Below are 17,578 nucleotides of genomic sequence, written 5' to 3'. Positions count from 1 at the left end.
GACGATTTGTCACCTAGCGTAAAATGTTTGTTTGTTTTTTACAACGCATTGTGTTCTGTGTCCTGATCAGCTGTAGACCATTGTCAATCTCCTCCATGCCGTCTCTCCTGTACAGTACAGAATCGCTACATTGATAGCTTGCAGTGTAAGTCTAAATTTCTGTACTTTTCTCCCCAACATGTTTTGCACCATCAAAGGCACCTGCGGAAGATAGCTATCGCACAAAATCTTGAACTTCTGATTCAATGATTTATTAATGATTAATTGATGTTGAATTCTCTCGCAGGTGCTCTATTCCCATGTTCTGGACCAGAAAAGAGGGTTTGATTTTTGGTTTCATTTTATAATACTGGACTTATTTTTCTACAAAGGTTTGAACTTTGAGAGTGTCTAAACAAGAGAGAAAAGTGAAAATGTTCATGCCTGTGTGAGAAAAGTGAATAAAGTGTGTAGTGACGGGTTTTACAGCCTTAAAACATCTATAATAATTGTAAAAAATAAAGTTGGCTACTTTGCAGACTTCAACTATTGCGGGTTATTTTTAGAACATAACACCCACAATAAACAAAGGACCACTGTACATTACAATCTGATTTATTAAAAATAAAGTATTCTTAATGTATTTATTATAACTTAAAACCATGAAATTACCTTAAAACTGCATAACCGCTGATGACGGCAGCCACAAAAGGCATAAGATGTAAGTGGATGTTGCTGGATTTAACTAGCTGAGCACAGCCCGTCTCCTCAAATTCACTGGCTAACATCCTGTTTGCTAATGACATCAGTTCCTATCACAGACTATAGTGATTTTAAGGTGGCTCACGTGAGTTACCATTTCATATTTAATATCTAAGAAATATAAAATAACATTCTACCTTAAACTGAATTCATTTTTGATATGTTTTGATATGTTTTGATATGATTTGTTGAAAATGCAGAGGAGCTGGTTGTGAACTGAGCTTCAGAGAAACACAACATACTGATATTCAGTGTGAAGCTTTGAGTGGAAAAAGAAAAACAACAGAAAAACATGTGGATCCTGGAATAATCAAAGCTTCCATCTTTATCCATGAATCTGAAAACGTGTTTCTGAGTGAAACAGACAGACATGTACAGACTATCTGTTCAACAGTCAAAGTGTTTCTCTAAAGAGGCACGAGTACACGCTTTAGATTATTCTCTGCAAACAAACACTGAGGAACCAGGAAACCACACTCTAAATCCAGGACAAAGAGGTTCTGTGAATGTGGTGTTGAAGGTATGGAGGTGGATCAGGGTGTCTGAGGAGACTCTGTAGAAGGACAGAGTGCCAGCAGGACAGTCCACATACACTGCTACTCTGTTAGAGACTGAGGAGGAGGAGAAGGAGGAGGATGATATGGATGTTTCTCTGTTATTGTGACAGACAGAGTAACCATCATCGGAGCAGCTGAGACTCCAGGATTGATCATTCCACCCAAATGAACAGTTATCACTGCCACTTTTCCTTCGGATTTTTCTATAAGTCACTGATATGTCAACATCTCCTTTCCACTCAACCTCCCAGTAACAGCGGCCAGTCAGGCCATTTCTACACAGCAGCTGAGGATGAACATCAAATCTGTCTGGATGATCAGGATATAAATGAACCTCCTCCACATGTGTCACCTTTCTTTTGTTGTCAGACAGTTTGAGGTTTGTGTGTACTGTGTTTGTATCTATTGTGAGTTGACAGGAATCTGATGGAGAGAACAAACACAATCCAGTTGCAGTTATTGTTATCATCTGTTGATTGATTGACACTATGATGACTTCTGACATCAGAGAGGTGAATGAGTGATGTGACAGTTTGAAGATGGTTGAATGTGTGCTGCTTTGTTTTCATGAATCACATTAAAAACGCACTTACACTTCCTCAGACCTGGTCTCAACCATCGGACACCAGCAGGCTCCACCCTGAAAGGAGGAGGGGAATCAGACCAGCACAGTCTCTTTCAGCATGCACACGAGGACATTACATCATCATACACTGATACTGCTAGACAGTGATAAAGGAACAGTCCAACATTTTCAGAAATATGTGGCTATCTGTGAACCAGTATCTTTCAAATGCCACTCCCCTCCCCCAAACAAAACAAAACAAAACAAAACAAAACAAAGAGAGTTGTTGATTCTCACCAAGCAGAAGGTCCATATACACAATCACCAGTGTTTCCAAGTCCCAAGCATAAGTATTAAGAAATTTAAAGAGAGCATACGGGGCATATTTAAAGAGAGCCTCCACCAGTGAGTGAATGAATAGTGGCATTGTAAAGCGCTTTGGGTGCCTTGAAAAGTGCTATATAAATCTAATCCATTATTATTATTATTATTAGTATTATTATTATTATTATTATTATTAGTATTATTATTATTATTATTATTATATGGAACAAGCCAGGCAGGGGAACAAAGTGAAAAATGTAAAGACTGTGGGAAGACATATAGTTATAGATATGTCCAAAGATCCCAAAACAACTGCAAAGACACTAGTGAATGACTTAACGTAGTCGTGAATTGTACAGGGTGGGCCATTTATATGGATACACCGTATTAACATGGGAATGGTTGGTGATATTAAAGTCCTGTTTGTGGTACATTATTATCTGTGAGGGGGCAAACTTCTCAAGTGGGTGGTGACCATGGTGGCCATTTAGAAGTCGGCCATCTTGGATGCAACTTTTGTTTTTTCAATAGGAAGAGGGTCATGTGACACATCAAACTTATTGGTAATGTAACGTGAGGGTTCACTAGATGGTTTGGAATCTCTCTGAATAATTAGGAACAGCAAGATGGAGACGGATAACTTTTTAGCAGCCACTTTACTCTCAGCACACCGCAACAACAACCCACACTTCCTGTGTGCCGCCCTCATGAATACTTCACTGGCCTCTCAGAAGCCAGGAAATCTTATACTCAGATCAAAACAGGGAAAACAACCAGGTAGATATAACACATACTTATTACTGCTTTGAACATGTATGTCTAAACATTCAAACATGTAAACATGTAAATATCAAAACACGTAACCACCAAATAGCTACATAACTAGCTTTATAACCTTTGTAAACACCTCTTTGTATATCAAATTAGATTTAAATTTACTTCTACACTTTACAGTAATGCCACAAGAAAAACAATGGTTTTAATGTCTTCCTCCAGTACCAGACCTTTTCTCCATACCTGAGAGTTTCCAGTTTCCAGGATGGATTCTTCTGTTCAGGCACCAACAGCTTCATTCCCAAGTCTCCTGGATGATTGTAGCTCAGGTCCAACTTTCTCAAGTAGGAGTGGGAAGAACTCAGGGCAGATTCCAGAGAAGCACATCCGTCCACTGTGATCAAACAGCCTGACAGACTGCAGGTACATACCAAAAAAGAAGTGTTTTATTTTCTTCCCAGAGAAAGTGAGCTCCATCCCCTCAATTTAATTTACCTACATTTATAAAAATGTCTTAACTTTTTATAGCAGAGATAACACTACAATATAAGAGAAAGAACCACAACTCTCAGATGGTCCCCTGTCAGCAGCAATTGGTCACAGGAAGGAGGAAAAACGTTTTACAACTAGGAAGAGACCGCCAACAAAATCTTGCTCAGGGAGGTTTAACCATCTGCTTTAACATGTAGGTGATGTTGGTGCGAGTGAGGACAAACAGCCCATGAGTCCTGTGTCAGATTAGATAAGACTGACTGATAAGGTTCAGTAAATGCTTCAGTAAAAAGATTCAGGTAACTCAGGCGGGAAAAGCAGGGCTCTCCTCACATAGTCCATAACGTATATGGGGCGCTACCAATGTCAACCGAGTTGGGCAGTGGAAGGAAATGTGAGCTATATTCACTGAGCACAGGTAAAATAGCATAATAAATTAAACAAACAAAAAAACATTAAATGGAACAAAATGCATCCAGGATCATTTAAGGATTAAATATTGTTTGGGACTGTGTAAATAAAACTAAATTAAAATTTTCACGATTATAAAACTAGGGCAAAAAATCTTCTTATTTTTATTAAGTTATACAAACAAAATGCAAAAGAAAAAAAAAGAGCAGAGCACATCTTGATCTGACCTGAGAGTTTCAAGTTTGCAGTATGGACTCTCCAGACCATCAGACAGAAGCTTCAATCCCAAATCCTTCACGTTGTTGTTACTCAGGTCCAGCTCTCTCAAACTAGAGAACCGCATGCTAAGAACTGAGGACAGAGCTTCACAGGCTGTCTCTGCAAGGTTACAGTGACTCAGTCTGCAGATTTATACACAAGAACACAAAGAACACTGATATAAGTCACAGTCACCTCAAGGTGCTTTATGTTGTAAGGTAGACCCTACAATAATACATACAGAGAAAAACCCAACAATCATATGACCGCCCTGAGATAAGAAAGACAAGATAAAAAATTCAGGGTCACCTGATCTAGCCCTAACTATATGATTTAGCAAAAAGGAAAGTTTGAAGCCTAATTTCAAAAGTAGAGATAGTGTCTGTCTCCCAAATCCAAAATAGAAGCTGGTTCCATAGAAGAGGGGATTCAAAACTGAAGGCTCTCCCTCCCATTCTACTTTTGAATACTACAAACCACGGGCAGGAAACATGGCAGGTGCCAGGGCTGTCCCACCAGGAATGATTCTAAGACTAGCATGACCTGGGCACAATGCAAGAAATATGTCTGCAAGGAGCATGCACACACTCTCTTCACATCCTGTGTACAGTAGTGCAGAGAAAAAATTTGGCTGTTGGACAAGAACTGTTCCATGTTCTGACTATGTTCGTATTATTTTCTGTTTTCTGGTTGAATTTCACATGAAATATGTACCACCCCCTCCAAACAAACAGCAAAAACAAACAAAACATAACAAATTAATAAAAAAAAAACCTTCAACTCTACCATTGCCAGTCCCAGGCCTGTATAAGAAAAGAGGAGGGGTGATTGAAAGTGATGTCATGGTGCTAGAGCAAAAATTAACAAGATTCATTCTAAAGGGCATGGATGTAAACACCACGAGAAAGAAACAGATCTAGAATTAAACATTTGACCTGATGGTGGAGCTAGAGAAAAGGTCATGTCATCACCAAAGACCAACAGGGTTCATCTACTTGTGGTTATTAATGTTGGCAGTAATTTTGAAAAGTTCTCAATTCAAACTTTTCAAGATACATTTATTCTAAATTAAAAGTTTGACTTCATGGCTTGATGGTGGCACTAGAATTTTATTATCAAGAGAATACTAATGTATTCAATAAATAAACAAAGTGCCTGACGCAAACAATTGGTCAACAATTGTATGTAAACCATTTTGTAGAGGTAAATAACCCCCATGGTAAAACGTGATAGTAATATTTGAGGAGAATAGGAGGGTTAACTGATAAGAAAACAGAATATATATTGATCTGACCGGAGAGTTGTCAGTTTAGAGTATGGAAACTTCACTCTTGAATCCTGCAGGTCGTTGTTACTTAGGTCCAACTCTTTCAGACTAGAGGACTGGGAGTTGAGAATTGAGGAAAGAGCTTCACAGCTTTTCTTTGAGAGGTTACAGCCACTCAGTCTGAAAAATAAAAGATAAACTGAAAACACTGTTGTAGTGCAATGACAGTACACTGAAGTATTATTAGATTTAGCAATTTTTTAAGCAGTCTTGATCAACAATGTCAAAATTATTTTTGTAATTTTTTCTTAATTTCTTTTCTTCTTTGAGGCGTCAAACAGTTCAATGCTCCCTGACCGCTAAGGACTCAACAACAATTATCTTATGTCTATGTTCAAAAAGTAAAAATCTCTCTCTCTCTCTCTCTTACACACACACAAACACACACAATTTAAACAAACCAACAAAAAAACAAAATAAATCATCCACTTGCATTGTAACTGGCTTCTGTACATTTTGGAAATGTTGTTTATATTTTTAGGTAGGACGGTGGGGCAGAAATTGGATTAATTGTAATTCAGAAAAGGGTCCCATGTTCATCTTTCTTTTGTTTTGTTTTTGGGGTTTTTTTGGGGGGGGGGGGGGGGGGTGCTAAATGTGGGTTGTCGTAAAAATTTGTGCTATCTCAATGTTAAGATATAATCTAACAATACTGTGTCAGAATAAAACGTAATTTTACATTATACATTAACAGAAATGCATACAGTCTTGAAAACTTTGGATTATTACAAAATCACAGAACTACAAAAAAACCTAGGAGTTTCTTTCAATTTTAAAAAAGTAATTTAGAGATATCGGTTGACCTGATCTATGAGGGAAGCAAACAGGAAATCATTTAATATATGACTGTTCTATTTTCAATCATTTGTGAAATCAACCATTTTTAAATATAGTGATGAGTATATATTCACTTACAGAGCTTTGTTGGAAGTTTTGACCACTGGCAGCAGCCTCAGAAAAGCCTCCTCTGAAACAGAGTATTTCTTCAGGTCAAACACATCCAGATCTTTTTCTGATGACAGTAAGATGAAGACCATAGCTGACCACTGAGCAGGAGACAGTTTATCTGTGGAGAGACTTCCTGAACTCAGGAACTGTTGGATCTCCTTCACTAGCGAATAATCGTTCAGTTCATTCAGACAGTGGAACAGATTGATGCTTTTCTCTGCGGACAGATTCTCACTGAGCTTCTTCTTGATGTACTCGACTGTTTCGTGACTGGTCTGTGAGATACTTCCTGTCTGTGTCAGCAGACCTCGTAGGAGAGCCTGATTGGTCTGCAATGAAAGACCCAGAAGGAAACGGAGGAACAAGTCCAGGTGTCCATTTGGGCTCTGTAAGGCCTTGTTCACAGCACTCTGGTGGAGATACTTTATACTACTTTTCTTTTTAAAAAAGAAAGACTTCTGGGAGGTTGGTTGTTGTTTTTCCAGCAGATTGACTCCAGAGTTGATGAAGGTCAGATGGACATGAAGAGCAGCCAGAAACTCCTGAACACTCAGATGGATGAAGCAGAACACCTTGTCCTGGTACAGTCCTCTCTTCTCTTTAAAGATCTGTGTGAACACTCCTGAGTACACTGAGGCTGCTCTGATATCGATGTCACACTCTGTCAGGTCTGATTCATAGAAGATCAGGTTTCCTTTCTGCAGCTGATCAAAAGACAGTTTTCCCAGAGACTTAATCATCTTCCTGCTCTCTGGACTCCAGTGTGGATCTGTCTCAGCTCCTCCATCATACTTGACCTTCGTCACTTTGGCCTGAACCACCAGGAAGTGGATGTACATCTCAGTCAGGGTCTTGGGTAGCTGTCCTCCCTCTCTGGTTTTCAGCACATCCTCCAGAACTGTAGCTGTGATCCAGCAGAAGACTGGGATGTGGCACATGATGTGGAGGCTTCGTGAAGTCTTGATGTGGGAGATGATCCTGCTGGCCTGCTCCTTATCTCTGAATCTCTTCATGAAGTACTCCTCCTTCTGTGGGTCAGTGAACCCTCTGACCTCTGTCACCATGTCAACACAGTCAGGAGGGATCTGACTGGCTGCTGCAGGCCGTGTGGTTATCCAGAGGTGAGCAGAGGGAAGCAGTTTCCCCCTGATGAGGTTGGTCAGTAGCACATCCACTGAGGTGGACTTTCTAGGGTCAGTTAGGATTTCAGTTTTGTGGAAGTCCAGAGGAAGTTGACACTCATCTAGACCATCAAAAATGAACACAACCTGGAAGTCTTCAAAGCTGCAGATTCCTGCTTCTTTGGTTTCAGTAAAGAAGTGATGAACAAGTTCCACCAGGCTGAACTTTTTCTCTTTTAGTATATTCATTTCCCTGAAAGGGAATGGAAATATGAACTGGATGTCCTGGTCGGCTTTGTCTTCAGCCCAGTCGAGGGTGTATTTCTTTGTTAAGACTGTTTTCCCAATGCCAGCCACTCCCTTTGTCAGCACTGTTCTGATTGGTTCATCTCTTCCAGGTGAGGCTTTAAAGATGTCTTCTTGTCTGATTGTTGTTTCTGGTCTATCTGGTTTCCAGGATGCTGTTTCAGTCTTTCTGACCTCATGTTCATCATTGACCTCTGCAGTTCCTCCCTCTGTGATGTAGAGCTCTGTGTAGATCTGATTCAGAAGGGTTGGGTTTCCTTCTTTAGCGATCCCCTCAAACACACACTGGAACTTCTTCTTCAACTTCGTTTTAAGTTTACACTTACAAATTGCTGCAACATGTTCTGAAAACAATAAAAAAAACAAAACAGAAAACAATGAAATGAAATGCATATGACTATTTGTGCCCCCTAAAATATGCATGTGTAATATTTTTGTTAACATTAATGAGACATTACTAATTCCATTCATCCAGCAGCTTAAATATCTAGAGAAATTGTCTTACTGCTCTGCAGACGGTCAGCCAGCTCCTCCTGCTTCAGTTTCCTTAGGAAGTGCAATGTGATCTTCACAAATGCTTCTCTGCTGCTCTGCTGCTCATCATCCTCACCCTTCAAAACCTCCTCATTCACAATCTTATTCTCTACGCATTCTGGGTAATCTGGACTCAGAACCTTCTGGATCTTCTTCAGCTCATTCTTTACAAAAAGGATGATATTGTCCTCCAGCAGCTGGAACAGAATACTTTATGAATGACCCAGTCAGACTGAAATCATGCAGCCAAACATCAGATCCATGTTGGACAATCCACTGGTCGAACAAAGAGCAGCATGGAGATGACTGTGAACAGATGACTGGACTTTCTCATTGGTAACTTTATACATTTGTGTCACGTCTTAATTGACTGTTCAGTTGTTCTCAGTAGGATGATGCACCTCTTTTTTTTTGCTGCTAAATATGATACCATCACTCTCAACTTCCATCTACCTAACACCCACTCACTTAAGAGCAAGGGACATATCTTCTATGATCTCTTTACCAACTGTAAGCTAGACTTTCTCTGGTCAACTGAGACTTAGCAATGCCCAATGACTTGTCTCAGTTGAATTAATCCACTCCTCCTGGGTTTGTTAACATCTTTCAATCCTGTAGTACTGGCCGGGGACTAGTACTGGCTCATCTATCATGAGAGGTGAAAAGTCATACTAGTCTCTGCTCCTGTGTCAGTTCTTTTGAATCTACTGTGTGTTAAATGTCTGTTCCTACTCCTAGCATTATTTCAACTGTCTACCATTTCCCTAAACTCAACAATCAGTTCCCAAATGATTTTGCTGCCTGCCTCACATCTATCGCAGTATTAATAACTCTCTCATCAGAGATTTTGTATCTTACCTTGAGAGTTTGGATTTCAGCAGCATATTGGTGTTGCTACTCAGTCTAAAGGAAACATTTGAAACCTGATTTGCTGTTCTGGTGTAACCCCGCTTACCTATGAAACTCTCTTTATTAACAATTCTCTATTAATAATTCTCCCTCCAGTAGCATTGACTCTTTCATAGACATTCAGAGTTTATTTACCATTGAAGAACTGATTTCACTCTACAACACTGAACTCCATGAAAAAAGAAAAGATCTGTTTTCTCCTCTTTCTCTACCCCCTGAGTTTACACCTGAACTTTGACTATTACTGTCACAAACTTTAGAGGCTCTACAAAAGAACTGGACTTGTATAAAAATCATAAACGACATTATAAGGACAGCATCGCTCAAACTTGCCCAGTTACTATTGTCATATTATCTCTTCTAATGAAGGTAACACCAAGTCACTCTTTTCATTGCTTAACAACATCATCCAGTCTCCAAAAGTTGATTCTGTTCATCTGGACGTAGCGTTTTGTGGGAGAAACATTTTGTCACTCATCCAAGTGACTTCTTCAGTCTCAGCTGACTGCAGGTTTCCCCAATCTTATAAATAGTACATTTGCATAATGACAATCTGCATGTCTTTGGACGGTGGGAGGAAGCTGGAGTACTGGAGGTATTTTATCATTCATTTCTTCTCCATGTACTATCTTTCATAAATACAACAACAATTTCCACTGACACACAAATGACATCCGGCTTAACAACAAATCTACCTTGCCTCCCTCCTCACTCACTGACTATATATCGAAAACAAAATCCTGGTTGTCTTCAGATTTATTCAAAATAAATAGCGACAAAACTAAGGTTCTCCTCATTAGTATAAAATCAACACGATCCAAAACAACTTTTGGCCTTAGTCAGTGACTGTTCCTCTGTCTCCCCCTCCTCACGGGTTAAGAGTCTGGGTGTCATTCTCGACAATACATTATACTTTCATTCATTGTATTTGCATCAATAATAATAATAATAATAATAATAATAACAACAACAACAACAACAACAACAACAACAATAATAATAATAATAAGTATTATTATTATTATGTAGATGTTTTGTTTAGTAGTAAAGTAGTTGTTGAACATGTGCAGACCATAAATATGGAGTCCAGGTGTGTTTCATGCTGCTGGGCAGACTGACCACAGGGAAACTCTGAGCTGTTCTGGCCCACTCTGTGGAAAAATCATGAAGAATTAGTCCAAGTACAGGATGCCGATCCACCACATCTTTGATTGCACCATTAATGCTAAATACGGGTTTATGAGCAGCATGCGCTCACAATCAGATTAGTTCGTTTTTCTCCTTTTCAGAGAAAACCTTTCATACATTCTTAAACCTGTTAGAAGACATACAGCATGAGTATTTTGAACTAAATGCAAGCGATGGAGTGTTGAATACCTAAACAGAGAGAATTGCAGCAGTCCAGTCTAGAGGTGATGAAGGCATGAATAATTTTCTTTTAGATTTTTAGGAGGAAGATAAGGCTTCGCTTTGGCAATTTCATGTAACTGACAAAAAAACTGTTTTTCACAACTGTGGACGCTTGCTTCTCTAATTTAAAAGAGCTATCTAAAAACACTCAGAGATTTCTTACAGTGTGGGAGTGATAACAAGCAAGAGGCCCAAGAGTATCCATTAACTTATCCAAAGGGGCATGACTTCATAAAACAATAACTTCGGTCTTATTTTCGTTTAGGGTGAGAAAATTCAGTCTTTAACATCATGTAGACAGTTAAGGAAAGGTGGCAGTGGGACAGAGACATCCAGTATCAAGGGGAAGTAAATTTGGATGTCATCAATATAACAGTGAAAGGCAATGTTGTATTTCTTGAAAATAGATCCCAAAGGCAGGATGTATAAGGAGAAGGGAGTTGGGCCCAAAACAGACCCATGTGGCACACCGCAACAAATAGGGGCGGAGGAAGAGGAGTATTCTTCAGTAGCAACAGAAAAGGACCTCTCTGATAGTTATAATTTAAACCCTGTTTAATACGGCTCCTTTAAGACCAACAATGTGTTGAAGTCTCGATAAAAGAATGTTATGTTCAGCTGGACTACAACAACAGAAAATCAAACATGCCAGAACATGTTGAATAAAAAAAGTTAGCTAGCTCTTCAACCACTAGTTCCAAACTAAAGTTGTGTTGGGATTAAATAATTTGCAGTGCCTCAAAAATACTATGCTTTTTATTAATAATAAGTGTTATAAAGTTATAAAGTACAGTATTAAGTGGACACAGCCCTGAAAAATAAAGGCATGAAACCATGTGTGCTGCAAGAGTAGAAAGCTGCAGACTCTTGCTCACACTTGCTTGGGAAAATGTAGATAAGAGGGGACCATCTCTAGTGGAAGGTTACTGAGACACTGTTGTTTAGACTAGAATGAGAGAGCGTCTGGAATAAAACTGTTAGGGGCACAGCACCATTTTGAGATCCGTGGCAACGTGTCATGCAGGACGCATCTCCATTCTAGAAGTAATGTGAAAGAGAAATAAAGGGTTAAATGGTCTACTGAGCAGGGTTTTGTCTTCCATCGGATGCCTCTGAGGAACCAAAAGAACTCAGCGAAGTGTTGATATTTACAGTTGGCATCATACATCATACAGATAGTAAAAGCAGAGAATAGTGAGCAGCGGTCAATGACTTTATCATGCATAACTGACGCACAGGTCCCTCACTGTTCAACTCCACATTACACACTGCGATATTAAACATCACTGGGAAATGATCTGAATTAAACCTAGCTCCAAGAATAATTTTCACCGACAGTTCTGAGATAAGCTGCATGTTATTCTTGGATGCGGTTGTAGGACCAGCTTTAAAATCGCATGACAAAAATATCATACACATTAAAAAAAAAACTGTATCACCAACGTAGCCTGGACAACATTTGCTAGTTAGATGAAGTCAGCTATCTCATTGTAGCATATTTATATGCATATTTATAATTATACGGTTCTTGGAGTGAGTGCACACACTCATGAAGTTTAGTAACTTCCGGTCACTGCAACAAGCCCAGGTACAGTTTACCGACGGATGGGTACAGGACCTTGAAACGCACCGAGTAGAACGAAAGACCATCGTACATATCATAAGTTTACCAGTCTCACAAATCGTCGTCATAAATATACATTCATTAACCGTTTATTAATAGGACCTTTGAGCTCAACGGTAATTAATTAGTAGTGGAAATAATTTCTGGTAGCATCACAGAAATGTAGCAGTGACAATAATATTGTATGCTGTAATTGTACTGGGCAATTAGTGATACAAAAACCCTGTTTTATCCTGTGACTAAAAGTATATGTTTTTGTCAATGTACCATAATAACAGAAGCGAAACGCAATATTGTGTCAGGACAATTCACTATTTATGCACAATAAACACAGGAGCATAGCGCGACAATTTCTGTTCAGCGCCAGACTTGCTTGTAACCTATATCACCAATTATGTTATGAAAATGACGTATTAACTACTAAAAAACACTGACCTTCGTGTAAATGCTTGGAGCAGACTAACCTGTGAGCTGGAGTGTTCTGGGACGTTATATTTGATCTTTGAATGGCTGCAATCCAGGCCATCCGTCGCATCTTTGTTACTTCGGAAACATGGCTTGAACAATTTCTCTTCAACGACGTAATCCGATAACAACCGATCTCTTTACCCGTCGGCTTCCCGTGGCTGTCATGCGACCGGCTATTGCAACAGCTTCTTGCCATTTTTGTGTTTCTTCTGATATCCCACAGTCCTTGATTTCTGTAATACAAACATCCAGGCTGTTTGACAGCACCTGAACAAGTGTGTGGCATTTCGTGAGTTGGATCACACCCACTGAGTAAGATTAAAGTGTCCATAAGGGGAAGGAAGTCCTTTACTAGTGGTCTAGTCTCACAGCGTACATGGATGTTAAACTCAACAACAATTAAAACACGGTCATATCCTAGCATAAGATTCCCTAGTAAGTCTGCAACATCAAGATTAAAATCCTTAATGCATTTTGGTGGACGATACACCACAGCTCAGAGGACTGAGGGAGTGGAGTTCAGTTCCAAAAACTGCACCTCAAAGCTGGGGTAGAAAAAAGGTGGCAGTTGCCGACAGCGAAATTTGTTTTTAAACACCAAAGCTAGCCCTCCATCTCTACCAGTGATCCGGGAAGATCTGAGAAATGAACAATCGGGGGGATGGAGTTCCGAGAAGGAAGAAAACTCACTGGGTCGAAGCCAAGTTTCCGTCAGGAATATAAAATCCAGTCCTGATGAGATTAAAAAAGAAAAAAAAAAGTCATTTCAGATTAAAGCCTTGTTTGCCAACAACATATATCCAACAACATCAAGCAGTTAAATCAGCTCTCAAAGACTTCATGTTACTAACAGCTCACCTCTCTGCAGCAGATGCCTGCTGGACTTTAAAATTAATGAAACGTTCATTAGAGTCATCAGTCTTTAAGGACACACAGCTGGGTGGAGGTTCAGGCTGGTTCCTGTGAATAATGATGAAGCAGTGATGTGAGTGCTGAGCTGTGACATGGAGAAGAGTCATGGACAGTTAGAGATGGTCATCTCACCTCTGAGCTTTGGTCTGGCTGTCATCTTCCCCACACACAGTGGTTTTAGAGGGAGGGACTCCCTCCTCTCTGTCCTCACACTGATCCATGCTGCCGAATTCACATCCACGTCAGCTCACACGCACTTTCTACCTTCACCTGCAGAGGAAACACCAATCATTCATGTGCACATCAACTGAAATACTATTAATGCTATTGTATAAGTTTAGCGTGACTTGTTTTTTCTTGTCTTTTCTCATTTTCACAAAACACAAGAGATGTAACATTTCTTTTAGTTGCCGATGTTCCTGATGTTGGTCTTGCCATGCCTTGGTCCTCTAAACTACTGAAGTGATGCACTGTACAGTGGTAAGTAACATAAATATAAATGTAACATAAAAAGTTACAAATATTTTACTAAATGTTGTAAAAAATGACTCGAAAAAACATGTTTTTGTAAGGTTTTGAGCTAAATGTGGAAAGATGTTGATGTTAATTTCAGCACGTTTCCCTTTACAAACGGCGCCCCATAGTGTAGCCTTAATGTGGTCAGACTTTTTAATTGGTTGCTCCTAAATACACTTTTATTGTAGCTCTGTTTTACTTGCAAATGTGTGTGAAATGCTCACGTTTACATCATTTAACACATGGGCACACAGTAATCAAATTACTCAATGATTCGGTCCAGCACTATAATAGATATAGAATGACTGAAAACAGAAAGGAAGCTGTTTATCAAGAACCCAAAAACACAAGAACAGCTTTAACAGATGAGTCAGCTATCTGGGCTACGATGATGTTAAATCATTTTTTATTGCACAGAAGATTAGAGATGATCTGCCAACACAGTCTCATTCCTAACTCATCAGAGAACCTCTGTGATCACATTTTGGACACATCTGGAACCGACAGCAAACAAATTCTTTACAATTTGTTTTACATTGCTCGCATTTATCACTGTGATCACAAACTACAAAAGGTAACTGTTGAGGAAATTTTAAATAAACTGCAAACACCCGGTAAGCGTCTTTTTGAAGCAGAGTTTATTATACACACTGCATGTGGAGAGAGGGCTCTGGTCACAAACCAGAATGGTCTCCAAAGATGGGCGCTGCCTTACATATGACCCGGCCAAACTCATGGACAAAGGAAACTCCTCAGCACATCACGTAGCTCTATACCTCCCAGTTCAGCTCATCCTCGAACCCTTCCCCCCAAAGGAGAATTACGACCAACCGGCACCTCCCTTATGCGGTGCCTATATGCCTGTAACCCACATACAATGACCCCACTGTGAAGGTATGATAAACATAAGGCCCACTTGAGATAACATCCTACATGCATATAACTATGTGACAAAGTGATACTATTATTACCAATGTAAAATACATATTACTACATAGAATAAAGAAATCTTCCATCACAAAACTATTTCCACATCAGCTACACCAACAGAGAGCTGACAGACAGATAGTCCAGGAGGATTTAATGATACCATCAAAATTATTAGTTTAGCCTTTAGTTATAGAACATAATTCACATGCAGACATCACAATTATAGAATTTAATAAATCCAGAGCTACAAACGTAGAGAAATGTTTTTTTTAAAAACCTTAAAGTTATGAAATATTACAGTGATCTATAAATACAGTCAGGTCAGTTCAGCTCCATTAGTTTCTGTGATGCCAAAATTATCAGCTGTTAGCAGAGGAATGTTTTTAACTGTACACTTCCTCATGCCTGAGTGTGTCACGCTACATGTGGGTCTGAGTGTGAACATTAACTTGGTTATTACTACTTTATTCTTCTCTGTTCTTTCTGTTTTTAAATACGTGCTTCTGTTTTTCATCAACAAATAGGAGTCCTTGTTAAAGTGGTTCAGATCTTCACACCTGAACATTTCGCTGAGTTTTTTATACATACACCGGATCCCAAATTATTATACAAATTGTGTTTATTTAAGTTTCATAAAGATTAAATAAGTTGTTTTTCAATTAAACTCAAGGATGGAATTGTGGTGTTAGAAACAGTTGGAAGTCACGCACACAAAGAGACACACATTCTGTGGCCACACACACACACACACACACACACACACACACACACACACACACACATGCATACACACTGTGGTGGTGGTGATCTTTGGATCACTGAAATCAAATCACAATGATGAAGGTTTCTGCCGGGCAAATACATCAGATTAAGCGAGCAGCTGCTAAAAGGCCATTAAAAAGCAGCAAACACATATTTTAAGTTGCAGGTGCCTCTGCAGCCCCGCAAACGTCAAGCTGTAGGATCCTCCAGAGACTTGCAGTTGTGCATAAACCTTCTATTCGGCCACCCCTAACCAATGCTCACAAGCAGAAATGGTTGCAGTTCTGGGCCCCAGAACTACATGAAGACTAATTTTCAAACAGTCCTCTTCACTGATGAGTGCCGTGCAACCCTGGATGGTCCAGATGGATGCAGTGGTGGATGCAGTGGTGGATGGTTGGTGGACGGCCATGATGTCCCAACAAGGCTGCGTCGTCAGCAGGGAGATGGTGGAGTCATGCTTTGGGCCGGAATCACGGGAAAAGTGCTGATCGGCCCCTTTAGGGTCCCTGAAAGTGTGAAAATGACCTCTGCAAAGTATGACTGACCACTTTCTTCAATGGTACAAAAAGAAAAACAGTGCTGTCCGCAACAAAATCATCTTCATGCAAAACGATGCACCATCTCAAGCTGCAAGGAATACCTCTGCATCATTGGCTGCTATCGGCACAAAAGGAGAGAAACTCATGGTGTGGCCCCCATTCTCCCCTAACCTCAATTCTATTGAGAACCTTTGGAGCATTCAAGCAAGCAAAACAGGTGGGAGGCAGTTCACATCCAAACAGCAGCTCTGGGAGGCTATTCTATTTGAAAATTATGTTGACTGTCATTTGAATCACTATTTAGGAAAATCAGAGAAAAATACCATTTGCATAATAATTTGGAATGCAGTGTAAAGACTAATAATCAGTACTGATTAGTTTTTATTTTTTGTTTATTTGTGCTTCTGATTGCATTTCCTATTGTGATTGAATGGAACATAGATCTTAACCTTTACATAAAGGACTCAACTGACTCAAATAACATCAAGTGAGCCTTTGAAAACTGTTCAAAAGGAAGAAATGTAAAAGCATTTTACAAAAAATCTGAAGACTTGGGACGTCAAAATGGAGAGAAAGGCAAGAGACCACACCTTGTCCAACTATCATTGATTAAAAGCTTAAAATGCTAAACAAGAAAACTCAGACTCAAATCCACTGATTCATCCAAAAAGAGAAAGTACAAAGTAAACTCGACAGCGACACAAAGACATGGAAAAGTTGCCAAATACTTTTCTGCACATCATGCATGATGTAAGTCACATCCCTCTTGAATTTTCTTCTGTTGTTCATGTTTTTACTGAAACATTCTGCTTCTTTACTTCATCTTGTTTCAACAATAAAACCAGTACAAATTCAGTAAAACCTGAACGTCCACTTCTCAGCAACAAACTAATTTGTCTAATGGATGTGAAGTTTCATACAGATCCATTTAAACTGTTGTTCACAGTAACAAATGTTTCAGTGTAGAGTTACTGATAACCAGTGTCTTAAAACAAGAGTGATCAAAGTTTGTCCTGAAGTAAGAGCTGAACATCTGGTTCAAACATCACAGAGCAGAAACAAACAGTCAAACTGTTAAAGGAGGAGACAAAAAAAAACTTACAGTTTCTTCACACAGAGACACGAACAACAAGCTCCACACCTGGAC

The 17,578-nt window shown here is 39.4% G+C and overlaps 1 protein-coding gene across 1 annotated transcript; it reads right to left on the bottom strand.

Moving 5' to 3' along the window:
* Nucleotides 1-580: 580 nt before the first annotated feature.
* Nucleotides 581-17,578, bottom strand: LOC113017181 (NLR family CARD domain-containing protein 3-like). The gene is made up of 12 exons (XM_026160336.1): nt 17,534-17,578; nt 13,814-13,951; nt 13,628-13,729; nt 13,460-13,501; nt 10,340-10,418; nt 8,330-8,555; nt 6,365-8,168; nt 5,452-5,569; nt 4,092-4,156; nt 3,205-3,378; nt 1,892-1,938; nt 581-1,721 (listed from the first exon to the last, which is right to left on the bottom strand). Exons 2-12 carry the CDS (start codon nt 13,900-13,902, stop codon nt 1,177-1,179), a joined length of 3,291 nt encoding a protein of 1,096 aa, XP_026016121.1. The 5' UTR covers nt 13,903-13,951; nt 17,534-17,578; the 3' UTR covers nt 581-1,176.

This window comes from Astatotilapia calliptera, unplaced genomic scaffold (genome assembly GCF_900246225.1).
Source record: "Astatotilapia calliptera unplaced genomic scaffold, fAstCal1.2 U_scaffold_1, whole genome shotgun sequence".
Classification (NCBI taxonomy): Eukaryota; Metazoa; Chordata; class Actinopteri; order Cichliformes; family Cichlidae; genus Astatotilapia; species Astatotilapia calliptera.
The sequence above is the reverse complement of the archived record's forward strand: the minus strand, read 5'-3'. Positions and strand labels throughout refer to the sequence as shown.

Excerpts from the sequence above, each read along its gene's own strand:
- LOC113017181 (XM_026160336.1), bottom strand. The coding sequence starts at position 13,902 with ATGGATCAGTGTGAGGACAGAGAGGAGGGAGTCCCTCCCTCTAAAACC. Across the intron at positions 8,169-8,329 it reads GGCTGACCGTCTGCAGAGCA|AACATGTTGCAGCAATTTGT; the intron begins GTAAGACAATTT and ends TATTGTTTTCAG. Across the intron at positions 5,570-6,364 it reads AAAACTTCCAACAAAGCTCT|ACTGAGTGGCTGTAACCTCT; the intron begins GTAAGTGAATAT and ends TTTATTTTTCAG.